The sequence below is a fragment of the Nycticebus coucang genome, chromosome 18, assembly GCF_027406575.1.
Source record: "Nycticebus coucang isolate mNycCou1 chromosome 18, mNycCou1.pri, whole genome shotgun sequence".
In the NCBI taxonomy this organism is placed as follows: Eukaryota; Metazoa; Chordata; class Mammalia; order Primates; family Lorisidae; genus Nycticebus; species Nycticebus coucang.
This window is the reverse complement of record NC_069797.1, coordinates 19,634,854-19,653,046: the sequence shown is the minus strand read 5'-3', so window position 1 is coordinate 19,653,046 and position 18,193 is coordinate 19,634,854. Positions and strand designations below refer to the sequence as shown.

The 18,193-nt window shown below is 42.9% G+C and overlaps 1 protein-coding gene across 1 annotated transcript in view; it reads right to left on the bottom strand.

Annotated features, from left to right (window-relative positions):
* Window positions 1–18,193, bottom strand: part of STX8 (syntaxin 8) — a 284,840-nt gene that overhangs the window by 247,268 nt on the left and 19,379 nt on the right. Inside the window, exon 4 of the mRNA XM_053569193.1 lies at window positions 14,119–14,229. Within this exon, the coding sequence (XP_053425168.1) occupies window positions 14,119–14,229 (111 nt within the window). The remainder of the gene's footprint in view (window positions 1–14,118; window positions 14,230–18,193) is intronic.

Here is an 18,193-nt window from a genome sequence, read left to right as displayed (position 1 = left end):
GCACTGCAGCTTTATGGAAATGTCAGTCTTCTAGCCTTTGTGTTCTTCAAAGCTGCCTGGGCTCTTGGCTTTTTGTATTACCATATAAACTGTGGCTATAATCACCTTTTAAAGTTGAAAAAACAGAAACAAGAAACTGGCTGGGGACTCTTAACGGGTTTGCTCTGCTCTATACATCCATCTTGAGGGAACTGACATCTTTACAATATTGAGTCTCCCAATTTTCAGACATAGAATTCCCCCATCTGAGGTTTTGCTTATCATGATTTCAGTTACCTACACTCAACCGTGGTCTGAAAATATTATATATTTTGAGAGAGAGACTATTCAATAACTTATTACAGTTTATTGTTATAATTGTTCTTTTTATTTTTGTTAATCTCTTTGCCGAATTTATAAATTAAACTTTATCATATCATCTTTATAGGAAAAAACATAGTAGATGCAGGGTTCAGAACTACCTAACGTTTCAGGAACCTGCTACGGGTCTTAGAATACACCCCTATGGGTAAAGGGGACTACTGTGTACATGTATTAGGTTTTCCTTATTTTTCCTAATGTTTTGTAGTTCAGTGTGTAGGTCTCATACCTCCTTTGACTTATGCCTACATATTTCACATTTCCCTGTTGTAAACGGTATTGTTAAACTCTGTCTTCATTTGATACATCTTTTCGCCTAGCTTTGAAAAACCACTTGAGAAACTACCATGTTGGGCTACTAAGCACTTGAGGAAAGACTGTGCTTCATTACAGTTCATATGGTAATAGCCAGATACCGTAGCTGACTTGATGAGTGACAGGGAGGTGCAATGACTAGTGTTTGTTCAGATCTCAAGGTGCCTGGCTTCATTTGCTTAATCGATCATACAAATGGATAATCTTTTTTACTATTCTCTATCTGGAACTCAGTCTGCTACTAGAGTTTCCTTTCTGATCTACAGAGATCCCTTCAAGCAATAACCTACCTCAGAAGTAAATAGATAACCTACAACAGGGTTTTCAAACTTTCTTATCTCATGGCACATTTAGTTAAACTTCCATGGCACCCTTAAATTATGTTGGTCAAAAGAAAGTGAAAGAATATACTTATTGTACTTTGAACCTTTGAAAATAATTTAATTAAGGATCTTTAAAAGTTTTCATGGCACACCTATAATCCTCTCAGGGCATGCTAGTTGGAAAAAAAAAAATCACTGGATCAGCACATGGGCAGACAAAAGGACCAATGGAACACATTACAAGGTCCAGAAACAGATTAAAATACATTTGGGAAAGCATTATGATAAAGATAGCTTTCCAAATTTGAAAATAAGGTGACCAGTAAAAAATGTGGTCAGCCATAAAAATAGGGTAGCCAAGTAGGAAAAAGAGAGATTCATACTTTTCCCTCATTCTAAATGGATCAAATACTTAGCAGTTCTAAAATAAAACCATCAGCATACCAGAAAAAAAGCACAGGAGAATTTCTTTATAACCCTGGTCTAATTATATATATAGTAATTACATAAAACTCTAAGATATTACTATATAGAACTGTGAAAAAATTATCGTTATATATTAGTATGCAATAGCATACAAAAGCTTAATAACTTCCTGGGAAAGACTATATAAAGAAACAATCATTCACATAAATGGCTGGCAGAAGTCTAAACCGGTTTTACTCCCCTGGAGAGCAATTGCCAAACGCTGTCAAAACTACAAACGCATAAACCCTTTGACCCAAACATCCTACTTCTAAGAACTTATCTAGAGATATACTCTCACACAAGTGAAATCCCTTATATTCAAAGTTATTTGCTACTTTACTTCTGTATGTAATAAAATACATATATATTAATAAGACCCTAGTTAAATAAGTTATGGTACATATATGCATACGATGAAATATTATAAAGTTATAAAACCTAATGACAAAATCTTACACCACGATTGGCAAAATATCCAAGATACTTGATCAGGTGACATAAGAACATTGCAGAAGGGGAAGTATAATATGCTACCATCTGTGTAAAAGATAAAGGGAAATAACAGATTTATATCTGCCATTATATGCTTAAGAGAACCTTGGACGAATATGCCAGAAATTAACCCTAAGCACTTCTGTTGAGGAGTGTAGGGCACAGTGGGAGGGTTTTCACTGATCCCTGTTCAATGCTTCTTAGATTTCTTAGCCATATGAATACATCACTTATACAAAGCACGTTCTCCCTCCTTTCCCACTGGTATATTTGGAGTGTGGCTGGGACAATGAGAGGAGTCACTTTAAAGAGGAAGCCAGAACTCTGAGGAAGGCAAACTGGAGGGAGAGTGGGAACTTGGATCCCTGATGCCATCATGGGCTTGTTACAATATATGGGTGTTTCTCCTTATTTAAGACGTTTTGAGTAAGAATGTTGTCTAGGGCGGCTGAGAGCGTCCCACTCCCAGACTAGCATACTGAGCCTACGCTGGCACCCACCTAACATCAGAGCACGTCAGGACAATCAGCACCTCCTTTTCCAGAGGACTTGGTCTCTTCCACTGACTGCTGGAAAAAACACCGGCCCTTCTAGTCTTCATGACACTTTTACAGACCCATCTGCACTAATTTCAGGGTGTTGTGATCTGTTTCCCCTGACTGGACTCTTCAAGAATGGGTATTATAAGCGATGAACAAATTCCATTGTGTCACCTCTCAGCCCACTTTGTGCACCTCTAACTTCTGATCGCAATCGTTGCTGAATTAGAACAGCAGGACTGTACTCCAAACTTATCTTTCCAAACTACCAAAATAATCAGCTAGGCAGAGACAAAGCCGTGTGCTTCGCTTACCACTCTTCTGGAGGATACAGAAAGATTCCACCATTCCCAGCCTGCCCCGCAGTGGGGTGGAGCCATGTGACTAGTTACAGCCAATGGCCGAATGTGCAAAACTCACAGGCCCAAGCACGTAAGAAGGGTGTGAGTTCCACACACCTTGTCTTCTCCAGTCATGGGGACGTGGATGCCTCGTGTCATGGTGGTACAGTCCTAAAATGGAAACAACCTGAATCTCTGAGTCACCTTTACATGACTTTACATGAGTTTGGCAAAAATGCTTTCATGTAGTAAGTCAGAGATTCCCAGGTTTATTGAGTTACTACAGTACAGCTTATGACATCCTCAATCAGCCTTGCAATTAATAAAAAATTTTCTCCTCAGAGAAAGCCAAAACTCTGAAGAAAGAGCAAGAACCTGGATCTTAGATGGTATCCTTGGGCTGATGAAAATCAGAGGAGTTAACAGCAGTCAAAAATACACCTGCTCTGTACCCAACCCTATGCTAGATGCTACAAAAGATAAAAAGCATAAAGATGTTTACTCATTAAGTATTTATAAAAAAGTCTATTGTCCTTGATGTATCTAAAATCCGATTGAGAAATATACACCAGCAAAAAAGAAAATTATTTAAGATCTAATAGCAGTGAGATACTAAATGGTCTCCCTAGCTAAATCAGCTCCCCGTTGGTATTCTCACAAAGCACAACAGTTTTCTGAATTTACTTATTTGTGTGATTCTTTATCTCACTTTAGTCTTTCTCACAGGACTATATACCTCAACCACAAAAATAAGGTGTTTTTTCTTTTTTGTCATCACATTCCCATAACATAGTAGGTACTCAAATATGTACTTAATGAAAAATCTGCTTTATCACAACATTTTTGCTTCTTTACCTATGTTTTTCATTAAGCTAGCAGAGAATTTTATTTAACATTCTTGACTGTAATTAATACTACCTTAGTTCAACTAGCCTTGGGCTCAAGTAATAGAGAAAAAAAGCAAACTTGTACTGATTTCAGCACAGCCTTATGTCAGAAAAGCTAGGATATGACTTAATTTCTAGGGCATAAATAAATGGGACAAGTATTTATGGCTTTTCCATTGTCTCCCACGAGCTAATGAAGCAAGAGTGTATTTTTTAGCAACTTCCTACTTCTAGAAGAGAAGCTTGGTCATGTGTTAACAACATTAAGCAACAAAGTGTAAAGCAATGATTCTTTAGGAAATCTAAATCCTATTAGGTATAAATTATCCTCCCTATAAGCTTTACACTGAAATAAAAAAAATTCAACGGTTTAAAATAAGAGATGTACCTTTAATGTAAGATTTAATGTGTATTTTTCTTTTGCCCATCATGGCTTCCCACATGGTGATATGAAATACACATTGGAACGACCATGTTTTGGCAGCTCAAGAAAAAATATAACTAAGATTAAATGTAAAATCTGTAAGAAAATGTGGACATTTTGTTATCTTCTTTTGATTTTAGCAATTGCTCCACTTAATATATCCTTCCTGACATAACTACCACCTCAAACTCAGCAACTTCCGATTCACTATAATCCTCTACGTCCTTGGTGGTGTGAAGATTAAAGCTTAGCCAATTAGCCACCCACTACAGCTGAGTTAATCACATAATCTTGGAGATGGTCACAGAGCAGTGGAGTATGCAACGGTTTTTTTTCTCTCTCTTTACTAATTGTGAGACTTAGCAATGCTCTCAAATATAAAGGGCAGGAGGGTTTTTAATCAGAAGCTGTGTCATTGCTTTATAAGTCAGGGCTTATCTTCTTTTAAGAGACATGGTTGCACAGAGATTTCTTTATCAAGTTTCCAAATACGCTCAATTAGTCAACCGTTGCTTATTTAGACCAAGGCTTACTGCTTTAGAATAAAGACCAGTAATCCTTAAGGTAAAACTAAGATTCTATCACATGACAGCTGCACATTCAGATGTGAGCACCATTTTAATGTTTGTTTAAAGAGAATGCTAATCCAGACTGAAGTTCCACAATACTCTTCTCCTCCTAATAAGGCCACATACGAGGAAAAGGAGGGGTAGAAGGACTCCAGGAATGAGGGATGGGGAAGGAGGGAGGGAAGGAGGGCTGCACAAAGTAAACAGGAAGGAGGGAAACAGAGGCGAGGGTTCTAGGAAGACCGTGAGGCTCCCCTGGTTCCAGGTAACTCCTGGGAGGGCAAACTGATCTCGAGGCATTGCTGTCAGTTATTACGGGAGAGACTGATTAGCAGATTAACTCCAGTTCTCTCACAGTAAACATGCTGTGGCAGTGGTCTAGCATTGGTGACAAAATGTGCCACAGAGAGCGTGTCTAACATTCTAAAGTTCTGATGAGGCTTTTTCTAGCCAGTATGATTCTACAGGTCATGAAGTAAGAGGAATACACACACGTCCTGCACCCCCAAGTGGCAAAGCAACCATCAAGAACTACGGGAAGCAAACACGAATGCTGGAGGCACCCAGAAGTAGGCATTAACTGTGGGGAGCGCTGAAGGAACCTTTGGGAGTCAGAGATCCCAGAGAAACCAACTGGCAGAAGGGAGTGAGGTTTCTCCAAAGACACAGCTCAAAGTTCCCTGACCTTGGGAATGACTGCGCAGACTGACAGGGGGGCCAGAAGATACGGTCAAACTGTGAACCAGAACTGATCATGTCTACAACTGAACTAAGATCATCTGTAGAGGGCTGGGTCCAAGAACTACTGGTTATGAGAAGTTTGGGATGTGAGAGGGGGTCTCCAGGGCCGGGATGAGGAATACGGGCATCAAAAGTGACTCTGACATAGGCAGGTGGATGAAATCAAAGACCAGTAACTGACCCTCAAATCTCAGAGAATCGACTTCCACCAGTCTACTGTGGCGTCAACATTCGTTTGTTCATTAACTCTTCTATACACTTATGCTTATCTCCACTAAGCCCTCCTTGACTAGTTAGATCACCTCTGTGTCTGTCCTCATAGCCCTTAAGGTTTCCCAGGGACGTTTTTATTCATTATTATAAAGATGGGGGTCTCACTATGTTGCCCAGGATGGCTACGAACTCCTGGGTTCACGTGATCCCCCTACTTCAGCCTTGCAATAGTTTTCTTTCTTCAAGGCAATCAGTATCTAATTGCCACAACGGTTTCCTACTCTTAGCCAGACTCCACGTCCTCTGGAATGGACCATCACTGTGTGCTACGTCCATTTTTGCCATCTTTAAGCCACTCCATGAGAGACATCTCTCCTCAACAGTGTTTGTAGACTTTTTAAACAGAATTCTTCTGGAAGCTCATTCTGAACTAGTCTACATCTCTGCTCCTCAGCAATAAAGGATACAGCACACAGGCTGCTCTCAGTTTCATCCATAAGCCTCAGGGCTTGGGTTACCTGTGCTCAGTTTCTCCTCAGTCCGGGCTCCCTGTGCCCTGCCACACCAAACGTTTGCCAACAAACCAGAAAGCGACAGCTATAGGTCCACCCTGCAGATCAGCCTTGCAGGCAGGAAAAGAGGCAGTCTCAGTGACAGGGCTCAAGAGCTCCTCAGAAGGCCACCCCCCAGCCACCCCCCAAAAACAAAACAAAACACCCTCCGCTAAGCTGCCAAATTCCCTAAAATTCTCCCCATTTACTTTGATTTAAATCCTAAGGCTTCAATTAAAATATCTCCAAAAAACAAGTCACTGCCAGCCATTTATGCCACTGTTAGGATTAATGTGAAACTAATTAGTAAACTAACGTCCACTAATATGACAGTAGCCAGCAAGCTGGGTGCTATGGAAAGAGGACTCTCAACAAAACTTGGAAGGGAAGAATGGGCGGGCAGAGGACCAGGTGCAGCTCACGGAACAGGGCTGCCCAAGGAGACCAGCTCTCTCCAGAGCAGTGTTTTTCAACCCTTTTTATCTCACAGCACACTTGAACCTATAGTTAAAACTTCCATGGCACATTTAAATAAAAAAAAAAAAAAGTAAAAATAAGAATATATTTACTGTGCTTTGAACTTCTTTCAAAAATAATTAATGATCTTTTAAAATGTCCGTGGCACACTCTCTCATGACACTCCAGCTGAAAATCACTGCTCTGGAGCACACGGGGGCATGGCAGGGTGGACGGGAGGTCTGTGAGGCAGCGTGAGGACTCCCTCCTACGCTGATGGGGACACAGTGCTCCAGGAACATCACCTTGTATTAAGGTTTTAAAGTTTACAAAGCCCTTCTCATGGCAATCCCTTCATCTGGCCCTAACAACGATGAAAAGCAGGCAGAATGCACATCCCCAGTTTCAGGTCAATGACTTTGAAGCCCAGATGGTTGAGGGATAGTTAGCTACAGAGCTGAGTCCCTCTGGTGCCTGGTAAGGAGGTCAGAGCTGAAATCCAAGCTGAGACTAATCAGAGCTTTAGAACTGTCACCCCTTTGAGCCTCAGTTTCTCTTTTGTGACACAGGATATAATAAGAAAGCTTAGCATAGTGCCTGACAGAAAACAAACAGCAGGCATAAGCTGTTAGTGTCACTACTGGCACTGTGTGTCACAGCACAGGGTTCCGACTCTGCTGCCTGTCAGAACCACCTGGGAGTCTCCTACAGCCTTTCTCCTCCCCAGGCCTTACCCAGGACTACTAATCCGACTCTGCATGCAACGGTCCAGACACTTCAGCAATGTGCATACAGATCACCAACCGAGGGTCTGGTTAAAATGCAAGTTTTGATGCCCCAGTTCTGGGATGAGGTCTGAAATTCAGAAATCCTAACACACTTCCAGCAGGCTGCACTCTGAAGGGCAAGGACACAGACCACCAAGGGGCCGGCAGCACTGACACCGGCAGACGACCAGGGACCACAGAACAAAACACCAGGCAAGCCACAAAGACCTAGTGGTAGGGCCAAAGGTCCTCAGAGAACCTAAATTCATTAAATGACAATGAATGAGAGAGGCGTCTGGCACAGAACACACTTCTCAAACAATAACTTGCCATGTATCAGTAGAACAATTAAGTGTTTTTCCCCTTTGATGTCACCTTTCTACTTGACCCCTGTCTCCCCAGGAAAGGCGCTCCCATCCTAACCATCCCTATGAGCCTCCTCACTTCTTTCAATGTTAGGGCCCTTCTTGAAAGATGGCACTTTCTTTTCATCTGGGATTCCTTGCTCACCTGTTCTGTCACAACCTGAATCACTACCTTTATCCCCTGACATCGCCCTTGGATCCACGGGACCAGAGAAATATTAGGCACCACAATAAGCTCGCCCACCATAGGCTTCCATCTTCATCTAAAAACCTTGCCCAGGACACTGCCAAGAGTGTCACTCATCCCTCACTGACTCCTTGGATTTATTCCTTCACAGGAACGACTTAACATTTCATCCAGCTTCCTGTATGTCGTAGTTTTATTGAAAGTCTGAGATCACCAGCTCCTAAGACGGGGATCAACAGGAAAACAACTGCTTCATCCTCTCCAACTTGTCTAAGGGCAGTGCTCTGAGAACCTGGTTAAATATTAGCATCACGGGGATTTCCCTGCCTCCACGCCAATCCCACTCTGATTTAATTATCTGAGGTGGAACAAGGCGAATGCACTGCTGGGGTCAAAAACCACTGCCCTAGAAGACAAGAGTTTTTCCTACACAGTATTACTGGCCTAGGGAAAGAATTTAAGAATTTAACCACTGCCAATTATATCAATAAAAATAAATGGGACCTGATCAAGTTAAAAAAGTTTTGTAGAGCTAAAAAACACAACCCATAAAGCAAATCTTCAAAATGGAAGAAAACATTTGCAAGCTACGAATCCAATGAAGGGTTGATCACCATTATATACAATGAACTCAAGCATATCAACAAGAATCCTATTAAAAACTGGGCAAGTGACATGAACAGAAACTTTTCACAAGGACAGAAGAATGGCCAATACACACATGACAACATGCTCATCTTCCCTAATTATTAGAGAAATCCAAATCTAAACCACTCTGAGATACCACCTAACCCCAGTGAGGATAGGTCACATTACAAGGTCCCAAAGCAACAGATGCTGGGGTGGGTACGAAGAGAAGGGAACACTCATGCACCGTTGGTGGGAATGCAAACTAGCACGGCCCCTTTGGAAAGATGTATGGAGAGTGCTCAAAGAACTAAGTAGTTCTATGAACTAAGACTTAGTTCTTAGTACCAGTGGTTGAGGCTGAGGAGGTTCACATGGTATTCAGACAGACCACAGAACAACCAAGGAACCCAAGGTAACCATGAATGCCCTTTATTGAGCTCATGGCAGTCAGCAAACATGCATGGGGACAGGCGAGCTAGCATAAGAAACTCCCCCCCTCCAGCCAGGAAGTCCACCTTAGTATGTCTGCACAGGCAGAAAGCCTCAGAGCCTTATATAGGGCAGCTGATGGCCTTCAGGTAAGAAGGCGTAATTAACTCATGTTCTCCACACTTGACCCCATTAGGGTTTCTTGCCTCACAATCTTCCACAAGGGTCCCTGTGCAAGGAGTGTGGAGCACTGCATCCATATACAATATTCACTACGACCGCAACAACAGCACCAGCTATAGCAAACAAGGCTCGGGGACCACGTGCTTTTCTATCTAGCATGTAGCAATGATGTAGCCCCTGGACAACATCTCTCAAATGTTGAGGCAGTCTCTCACCACCGCACTTTGGCTAGGGTGTCTGCTTCATCATTACCAGGATGGGCCAACGAAGCACGTCTGGTGACGTGATGCACTGTCACCTGTTTCTGGTGTCCCATCTCCCACAATTGTTGCCACATGGCCTGGCCCCACAATGGCCTATGCATAACCATCCAGTGGTTTGGGTGCCACAGGGCCATCTGTAGGGTCAACCCCCGCAAAGCTAGCCCAGCTGTCTGTACAAATCACTAACAGCAATGGCTCCTTGGCAACCACCAGCTGCTTTGAGCCATTCCTAGGTCATACCAAATAGTTTCCGGCAGGTGGAAGGCTACATCCACCCACTAGGCAGGCTGCCCCCACCTTGACCATCAGTATACCACACAACCTCAGGAATCGGGGGACGCCCCTCCTTAAAGGGACTGGTTTTCACTCACCTAGGTGTTGTGTTCTGCACCCAGGCATCTGTGTAGGTCATGGGACCCAATGCTTCCTGCCCAACCTATAATGGGCTGCAGCTGAGGGCACTGCGCTACTCTAAACATAGCCCCCACTTCACCAAGTTGGCGTCTGTGCCACCCCACTGCGTGGCTTAGTGGTCCAGACTCATACCCAACCTGCAAAAGAGGACATGGTGTAGGCAGTCACAGGGGCAAGGGCAGTGATACTCTCCACTGGCAGGAAGGCCACAGAGAGCTCCGGGAGCAGAGCCCGCAGGGCCTCCCTGGTCTGTGACTTGGTCAGGGGGTACTGCTTCCCCGACTCCTCCTGGGCCTGAGTCAGGGAGTTTCTCTCACACACCCACTCGGCTGCGACCAGCACCTCCATGGCCTTGCAGTTCTTCTCTTGGAGGTCGCAGTTCTTCACTTTCTACTACTCCACAGCCCCCCTTAGCTCGGTGGCCTCTTTCTCCAGACATGACATCTGGGACTCTAGCTCCTTGAGGCAGGTCTGCTGCTGGTCAACCTCTATTTGGCTGGCCTGGGTGGCCCAGGCCTGGCCCACCTCCAGCAGGGCCTCGTATAGACCGGATTCTCTCCATGAGCTGGGAGTTCTCCACCCTGGCCTCCGTGAGCTGCCCATGGAGACCACTCAGCTCCTCACGTTTACTCCTCACCCCTGCTTCGGAGGACTGTGACTTGCTGTGCAGCTCGGCCACCTGCTGCTGCCACTCCTGGGCCTTTCCACATCTGCCTGGAGGCTGGCACAGCTGGTCTGTGTGGCAGGGCTCTGGACTGACCCCACCCAGGGACTTCTGCAGGGCCCCCCCCCCCCCCTTGTGAGCAGCCTGCAGCCACAGGACCTGCTTCTCTAAGGCAGCTGCCCTGGTTTCCGGAGCCTTCCCTGCTGCTGCTCCTCCATGCAGCCTCTGACTTCTCTACCAGCTCCTTCCTGACCTTGTGAGTTCCCGCTGGAGCTCGGCTGGCTCTGCACTCTGCCTGCTCTCACCTGGCCTGTGGTCTGGTTCAGGGCATTCTTCAGGATGGAGTTTTCCTGTTATAGATGTGCCACTTGAGAATTGGGGCCATTCTTTAGTTGCTCCCAAAGAATCCAGATCTTGCCTGGTTGGGGGACCCTTCTGACCTCTTACCTTGACCAGGAACCCCCTCTACCTTTTTCTCTTGCAGCAGGAAATCCTGTAAGCAAATGGCTCACACACATGGCCTCTTAGCCTTCCTTAGTGCTGCTTCTTCCTTCTTACTCTGTTTCAGGGGTTGGAACTGCTACTCTGGAGTTAGTTCTTGCCATAATTCTAACAGTAGGGTGTTGGGTTTCCCATCAATTTTCTCTCGGTCAACCCCTGTTGACAAAGGTCTACCCACATCTGAGTGCATGTGACCTTCACTGGTTTCGTGGCTTCCACACCGTGTAGTGCTTTATTACTAGCTGCCCGAACTCCCTTATTTTGCCACATAGCCTCTGCCTCCCCTAGATCAGCTGTGGTGCTAGTTTACTAGTTACCCTACATAAGGTGCCAATATTGCCAAGACCCAAACAGGGCAGAGCGGACTCTACAGCGCAGTGTCCTTCATGCCAGCTGTAAAGTATTCATCATCGGACATGGCATTCTGAATACCCAGTTCCCAAAGAACCTGTCTCAGTTCCAAATAGTTGGATGGCTAGTAACTAACAGGACCTAGTAAGTCCCCAATCTTAGTCCACACAGTACAGACTGCAGCCATGACCCAGTCCAGCAAGGAGTAGTTATCTTAGCCAAAGTGGCAACAATTCTGCAAGCAGTGCTGTAAGGATGGCTATCTCAGGACAGAAGCTAATTTCTCCATCTATAAGACATCCAGGACAATCCACCCCTAGATCCCATAAGTGCAACATCCACAAAGTCGGAGACTCAGATTTCTGCCTAAACTGTTCCCTGGCTTCACCAACTCCATTTGGGAGGAAAGGGGGAGTGTTCAGCTACTTGTGGGGATGCACTGCCCACCCTCCTGGGCCCTTGCTGGTTGCATTTTTATCTTTTCTGTTGCTACTGGCCATGCCCTAAAGCAGGATTCACTCTCCTCTTCCCAGGAGTCAACACCAACACAGGAGAATTCAACTGATCCCGTAAGTCACACTGCAGGTCCTCAAGGAGCCACCTGTCTCCTCCAGGGCCCTGCCCTGCTGTAGTTCAGAGTTCCCAGAGTTCCTGGACCTGTGTTGACTCCCAGAATGTTGCTCAGTCTCTACTTGTAGAGTTGTAAGAAATACCCAGCCCACAATCCCCACTTTTCTTCTCAAAGGCTTCTCCCACAGTGAGGAGGGTCCCTCTGACCTATAGTGGTGTCCCATCCACATCGGGCCACTCCTGAGGGGAACCCAGGTGGATAATAGGCAGGCACGCCTCTATTCCCCCTTGGGGTGCAGAAGGCTCCATACTGGTCTGTGACAAAGCCTGCCAATGACGTCAATTGTAGTGCCAGTGGTTGAGGCTGAGGAGGCTCTCATGAGATTCGGACAGACCAGAGAAAAACCAAGGAGCCCAAGGTAGTTATGACACGCCCTTTATTCAGCTCACAGCAGCCAGCAAGCAAACATGAGGACATCTGCCTTCATCCAGCTTATGGGGGCAAGTGAGCTCGCATAAGAAGCTATCCACCTCCCACCCACAGCCACATATGTAGGAAAGCCTTGGAGCTTTATATAGGGACCAGAACAGTGGCTTGGAATCAAGCACTAATAAGAATGATGTCATAGTAATGATGACACTTAATAATGATTACTTGCGATATTATGGCACCTGCAGGTTTAATCATGGTTACTCAAAATAATCTGACACCTGCTGGCCTTCAGGTGAGAAAACCTAATTAATTCATCTTCCCCCACACAGATCTACCATTGGACTCTGCAATCCCACTACTAGGCATTTACCCAAATGAAGAAAAAACATTTTATCACAAGAACATTTGTACTCAAATGTTCATAGCAGCTCAGTTCCCAATCACAAAGATGTTTAAATGACCCAAGTGCTCATCAACACATGAATGGATTAATAAACTGTGGTACATGTATACCGTGGAATCCTCTTCAGCCATAAAAAATTGGAGATTTGGCATCCTTTGTAATGACCTGGATGAATTTGGAGAACATTCTCCTAAGTGTCACAAGATTGAGGGGAAAAAAGCATCACGTGTACCCAATACCAATTTGAAACTAGGAGATTAACATTCACAGACCCATGTGAGAGAAAAACACAATCAAATTCACAGGGGAATTTGGGGGTTCAGTATGTTCCCAGCCAGCGGGTACAACGCTGGATACATGGCGCACTCCCTGAGTGCAGGACACAGCTACAACTCAGACTTTAACCTTACATATTGAAACCTAATGGTTTGTACCCACATATTAATCTGAAATTTAAAAAAACAAACCCATTATACTTTCCATTATACTTGGAAAGCTATATTATTCCTAACTAGGCACTAAACAAGAACAAGCCGCCTCACAGCAACGGTGCATCACCCGTAGTGTGGAAGATGAGGAGAGGCTGGTTTCTATTCTAAGCTTACTTTTCCTCTGTAATGGTTCCCACAATAAAGTTAATGGAGTTCTGGAAGCGGGGATGGGGAGGGGGTCTGCAGCGGACAGGGGAGGTCAATTCTAAAGATGTAACGATTGATGATCCATTAAACTCAGCCCTGGAAAGCTGGACCACTTCTCCTGGTCCCCTAACAGAGCTGGGTTCAAAGCAGCTGTCAACTCTTTGGAGTGTGAATGACTCACCGGCAAAGAACAAGAAGAGCCCAACTCCTGCACCCCTCTACCTCCATGAACCCCAGACCACAATCTCATTATTATCAGGACACGTTTTTTCAACATGCCAATTTAAAAGAAAAAAAAAACAAACTCATTTCCCACACAAATTAAGGAGTGACTTCAAGAGTTTACAAGGCAGCTAACAAAGCACAAAACTCAACCAAAGAATGCAGAAGAAATTTCTGACTTCATCTGGATTCCACCTAAGTATTTTCTACCCACGATGGGATTCGGCTGAACATAAACAGTTTACTGTATCTAGAAAATTAATGAAAACTGAATTGAATAGAAAACTGTAGTCAAAAATCATAAACAGACAGAAGATATTCTACCAGTTAAGGAAAGTAACCAGTTCGGGAAAACAGTTGTAATATCTGCAAATAAATCTTCACCCACCAAGTAATCCCTGTAAGTGAAAACATCCTACCTGATTAGATCTGGTTCAGCACCCTCATTCTTAAAGGATGCCAGAAGTAGTCTCTCGCGAGTTACGAGATCGTCCAATAGGTTCTGTCTTCGATCCCCTTCGAGTTGTGTTCTGCAGACATCTCGTTAAGGGCCAACAGTAGATGAATTGCCTCATTTACCTGTTACATTATTAACTCTTTAGCCATGGCTTTTAAAGTCTCTAATCCCTACTGTTCAGAAGAGATGTGAACCTTCCTCTGATTTCCTTGTTCTGACCTTCAACTTCACTTCTTCAAGTAAAGGACCTTGAGAGTACCACTGCAGAGAGCCTTACAAACACTGACATCACTACACAAGTTCTTTCCCCGAGAAAGATACTAGGTCAATGTTGTCTTCCTCACAGTGACCAACATTTACATGACTTTTCCCATTCGGGTTTTGAGTTATAGGTGGTGGCGTTCAGGGGTGACATCCTACACATTCGTACCCTAAGATACTCCATTTAAAGGGGGGGGGGCATCTCTACAATGCCCTCTCACTTCCATGTTGTTACCTATTAATATTAATGTAGGTATATACTATGTAAAATGCTACTTTATACAACAGATTTGCTCTAAAAATCATTACCATCAGCTCATTATTTAAATATATTGCATGATCTTTAAAGAATATTCCAAAGAATCATATTTTAAAGTCTGATTCTAGTAAGCCAGCTGGACTAGTGAGTTTTAGTCTTGGACTAATATCTATGACCTTAAACCAGTTATTTCACCTTTTTGGAGCTCTGTTTCTTTATACGTAACATCTAAATCTCTAACACCTCTTCCAGCACAATTCACAAGAAATAGTTAAAAAAACAAATAAATCAGGACTAAATCCAATATTTCATATACTGGCTTTTTTGAAGCAAACTATTCAAGTTCTTCTAGGCTGAAATATATGTATGTGCACGTGTGTGCTAAAAATAAAGAAAATATTGAAGGAGAAAACTTTTGCCATAAAGAGTACAAGAAAGCTAACACTTTCGAAAGAATACATCTGACATGAGATATACAAAGTGAGCACAAAAATTACTCAATTTTATTAAACTTTTACTTTTTTATTAAATGGCCTTTGTTTTACGAGAGCTGAAACACTGGTAATTCAAGGTAGGCCTGGCCACAATTAGCTAGTGAGACTGCTACTTTGGATTTATAAATATTTTTCCTTCTCCAAGGAATGAATATAAAACATTGTTTTAATACTTGAGCCCAGAAAGTATCTGAGAAATTGGCAGAAGCGAGTAGCAGCATCAACGTTACTTGGGTGACAAAACCATTGTCCAGGGAATCTATAATTTTTGTTGCTAATTTGGCATACAAAAGAACTAGCTACCCTGTTTCCCCGTTAAGGTGTGCTCCCAAAGATGCGCTAGGTCTTATTTTCAGGGGACGTCTTATCTTTCCTGTGAGTCGGTCTTATTTTCGGAGGATGTCTTATTTTAGGGGAAATGGGGTAGCTAGCAAATCAATAAACAAACCCAGGAAACAATTCTTCATAGTAACAGACAACAGTTAGAAAAGTCACAAATTCCCCAAACGTAGCTGAGCAGTGTTAGCAGCTTTAGATGTTATACAATAATGAACCAATTCTCTCAACATTCCAGAATGCCACACTTTCCTGAGTCAAATTGCTACCATTACTTTTCCATTTCCTGCTTGACAACAGTAAGTACCCCATCTTGGAAACCATGAAGTAGCAAGAGTATCAAAGAAACAGTGGTCTTAAATACTTCCTCTGTATTAATAAAAGGGCCAAATATTAGCCTTTTATCCAATGCAATATCAAGAATAAACATCAATGTGTTTCAAATTAATAGTATATTGTCAGTAAGGCAGAAGGTTTTTCTATTTGTTTTCTTTTAATTTTTTTTATTAAGTAAATGATAGCTGCATACATTAATGCAATTATGGGGTACAATGTACTGGTTTTATATACAATTTGAAATATTTTCATCAAACTGGTTCACATAGCCTTCACCTCATTTTCTTAGTTACTGTGTTAAGATTTATATTCTATCACCTAACCCCAGTAAGACTAGCCCACATAACAAAATCCCAAAACCAGAGATGTTGGCGTGGATGTGGAGAAAAGGGCACACTTGTACACTGCTGCTGGGAATGCACACTAATATGTTCCTTCTGGAAGGATGTTTGGAGAATACTTAGAAATCTAAAAATAGACCTGCCATGCAATCCTATAATTTCTTTACTAGGTTTATACCCAGAAGACAAAAAAATCAGAATATAACAAAGACATCTGTACCAGAATGTTTATTGCAGCCCAATTCATAATCGCTAAATCATGGAAGAAGCCCAAGTGTCCATCGACCCACGAATGCACTAGCAAATTGTGGTACATGTATACCATGGAATACTATGCAGTCTTAAAGAAAGATGGAGACTTTACCTCTTTCACGTTTACATGGATGGAGCTGGAACATATTCTTCTTAGCAAAGTATCTCAGGAATGGAAGAAAAAGTATCCAATGTACTCAGCCCTACTATGAAGCTCATTTATAGCTTTCATATGAAGGCTATAACCCAACTATAGGACAAGAATATGGGGAAGGGGCTAAGGGAGGGGAAGGGAAGTGGATAGTTAGGGTGGAGGGAAGGTAATAGGTGGGGCCACACCTACGGTGCATCTTAGAATGGGTACAAGCAAAACCTACTAAATGCAGAATACAAATGTCTACATACAATAACTAAGAAAATGCCATGAAGGCTACGTTGAACAGTTTGATGAGAATAGTTCAGATTGTATATGAAACCAGCACATTGTAACCCTTGACTGCACTAATGTACACAGCTATGATTTAACAATAAAGAAAAAATAATAAAGAAAAAAAGATTTATATTCTACACTTAGTAGATTTATGCACCATAGGTGTGGTCCCACCAATTACCCTCCCTCCACCCATCTTCCCCCAGGTTTTTTTATTTGAAAGAAGCTCCTCAAAAATTAAAACATAACAAATAATCATAAGACTTATATAGGACAAAATGGGAACTTTAAGTTGTAGAAACTATTAATTACATCACAAGTTGAGCATCCCTAATCTAAAAACCCCAAAATGCTACAAAATCTGGCAAGACACAAGTGGAAAATTCCACACCTGACTTCATGTGACGGGTGACAGTCAAAACCAGGTAATAGTGTATAAAGTGACCTTCAGGCTGTGTGTATAGATGTAAGGAAACATAAATGCATTGGTGTTCAGGGGGTCGCTCACCTAGGACATCTCCTTATGTATACACAAATATTTCAGAATCCAAAATATGAAACACTTCTGGTCTCAAGCATTTCCCATGAGGACACTAAACCTGGACCAGCTAGTCTTGCCTTATGTCTAGTTCATCCCAGCCAGGCAACCTTTGGTTTCGTTGGGATTTAAGTACCCAGTCACCCAAGCAAATACATGCGGAACTGTAATCCAACATTACAATTAAGCACACATTTAAATGGCTCAGGGATTTAAAAATAAAAAATAAAATTGCAGGCTTAGCACCTGCAGCTCAAGTAGCTAAGGCACCGGCCACATACACCAGAGCTGGTGGGTTTGAATCCAGCCCAGGACTGCCAAACAGCAATGACAACTATAACCAAAAAATGGCTGAGCATTGTGGCTGGCGCCTGTAGTCCCAGCAACTTGGGAGGCTGAGACAAGAGACTTGCTTAAGCCCAGGAGTTGGAGGTTGCTGTAAGCTGTGACGATACAGCACTCTACCCAGGGCGACAGCTTGAGGCTCTGTCTCAAAAAAATAAAAAAATAAAATAAAATTGCAGAAGTATTAGAAGACATAGGAGAACTTCTTAATAATCTTCCAGTAGGAAAAATCTTTCTAGGCAAGATGGAAACCTAGAGGTCATGAAATCTAGAAAGCCTGACTGCATAAAATGTTAAATATCTGCAAAATAAAATTATGAGTGACAATTAGTGGAATGAAAAAAAGGGCAAAGGACACAAAAGGCACAGAAGAAACACTAATGCCTCCACTCAAAAGAAGACATTCAGTTTCACATTTGTAAAAGAAATGCAAAATACCACTTTC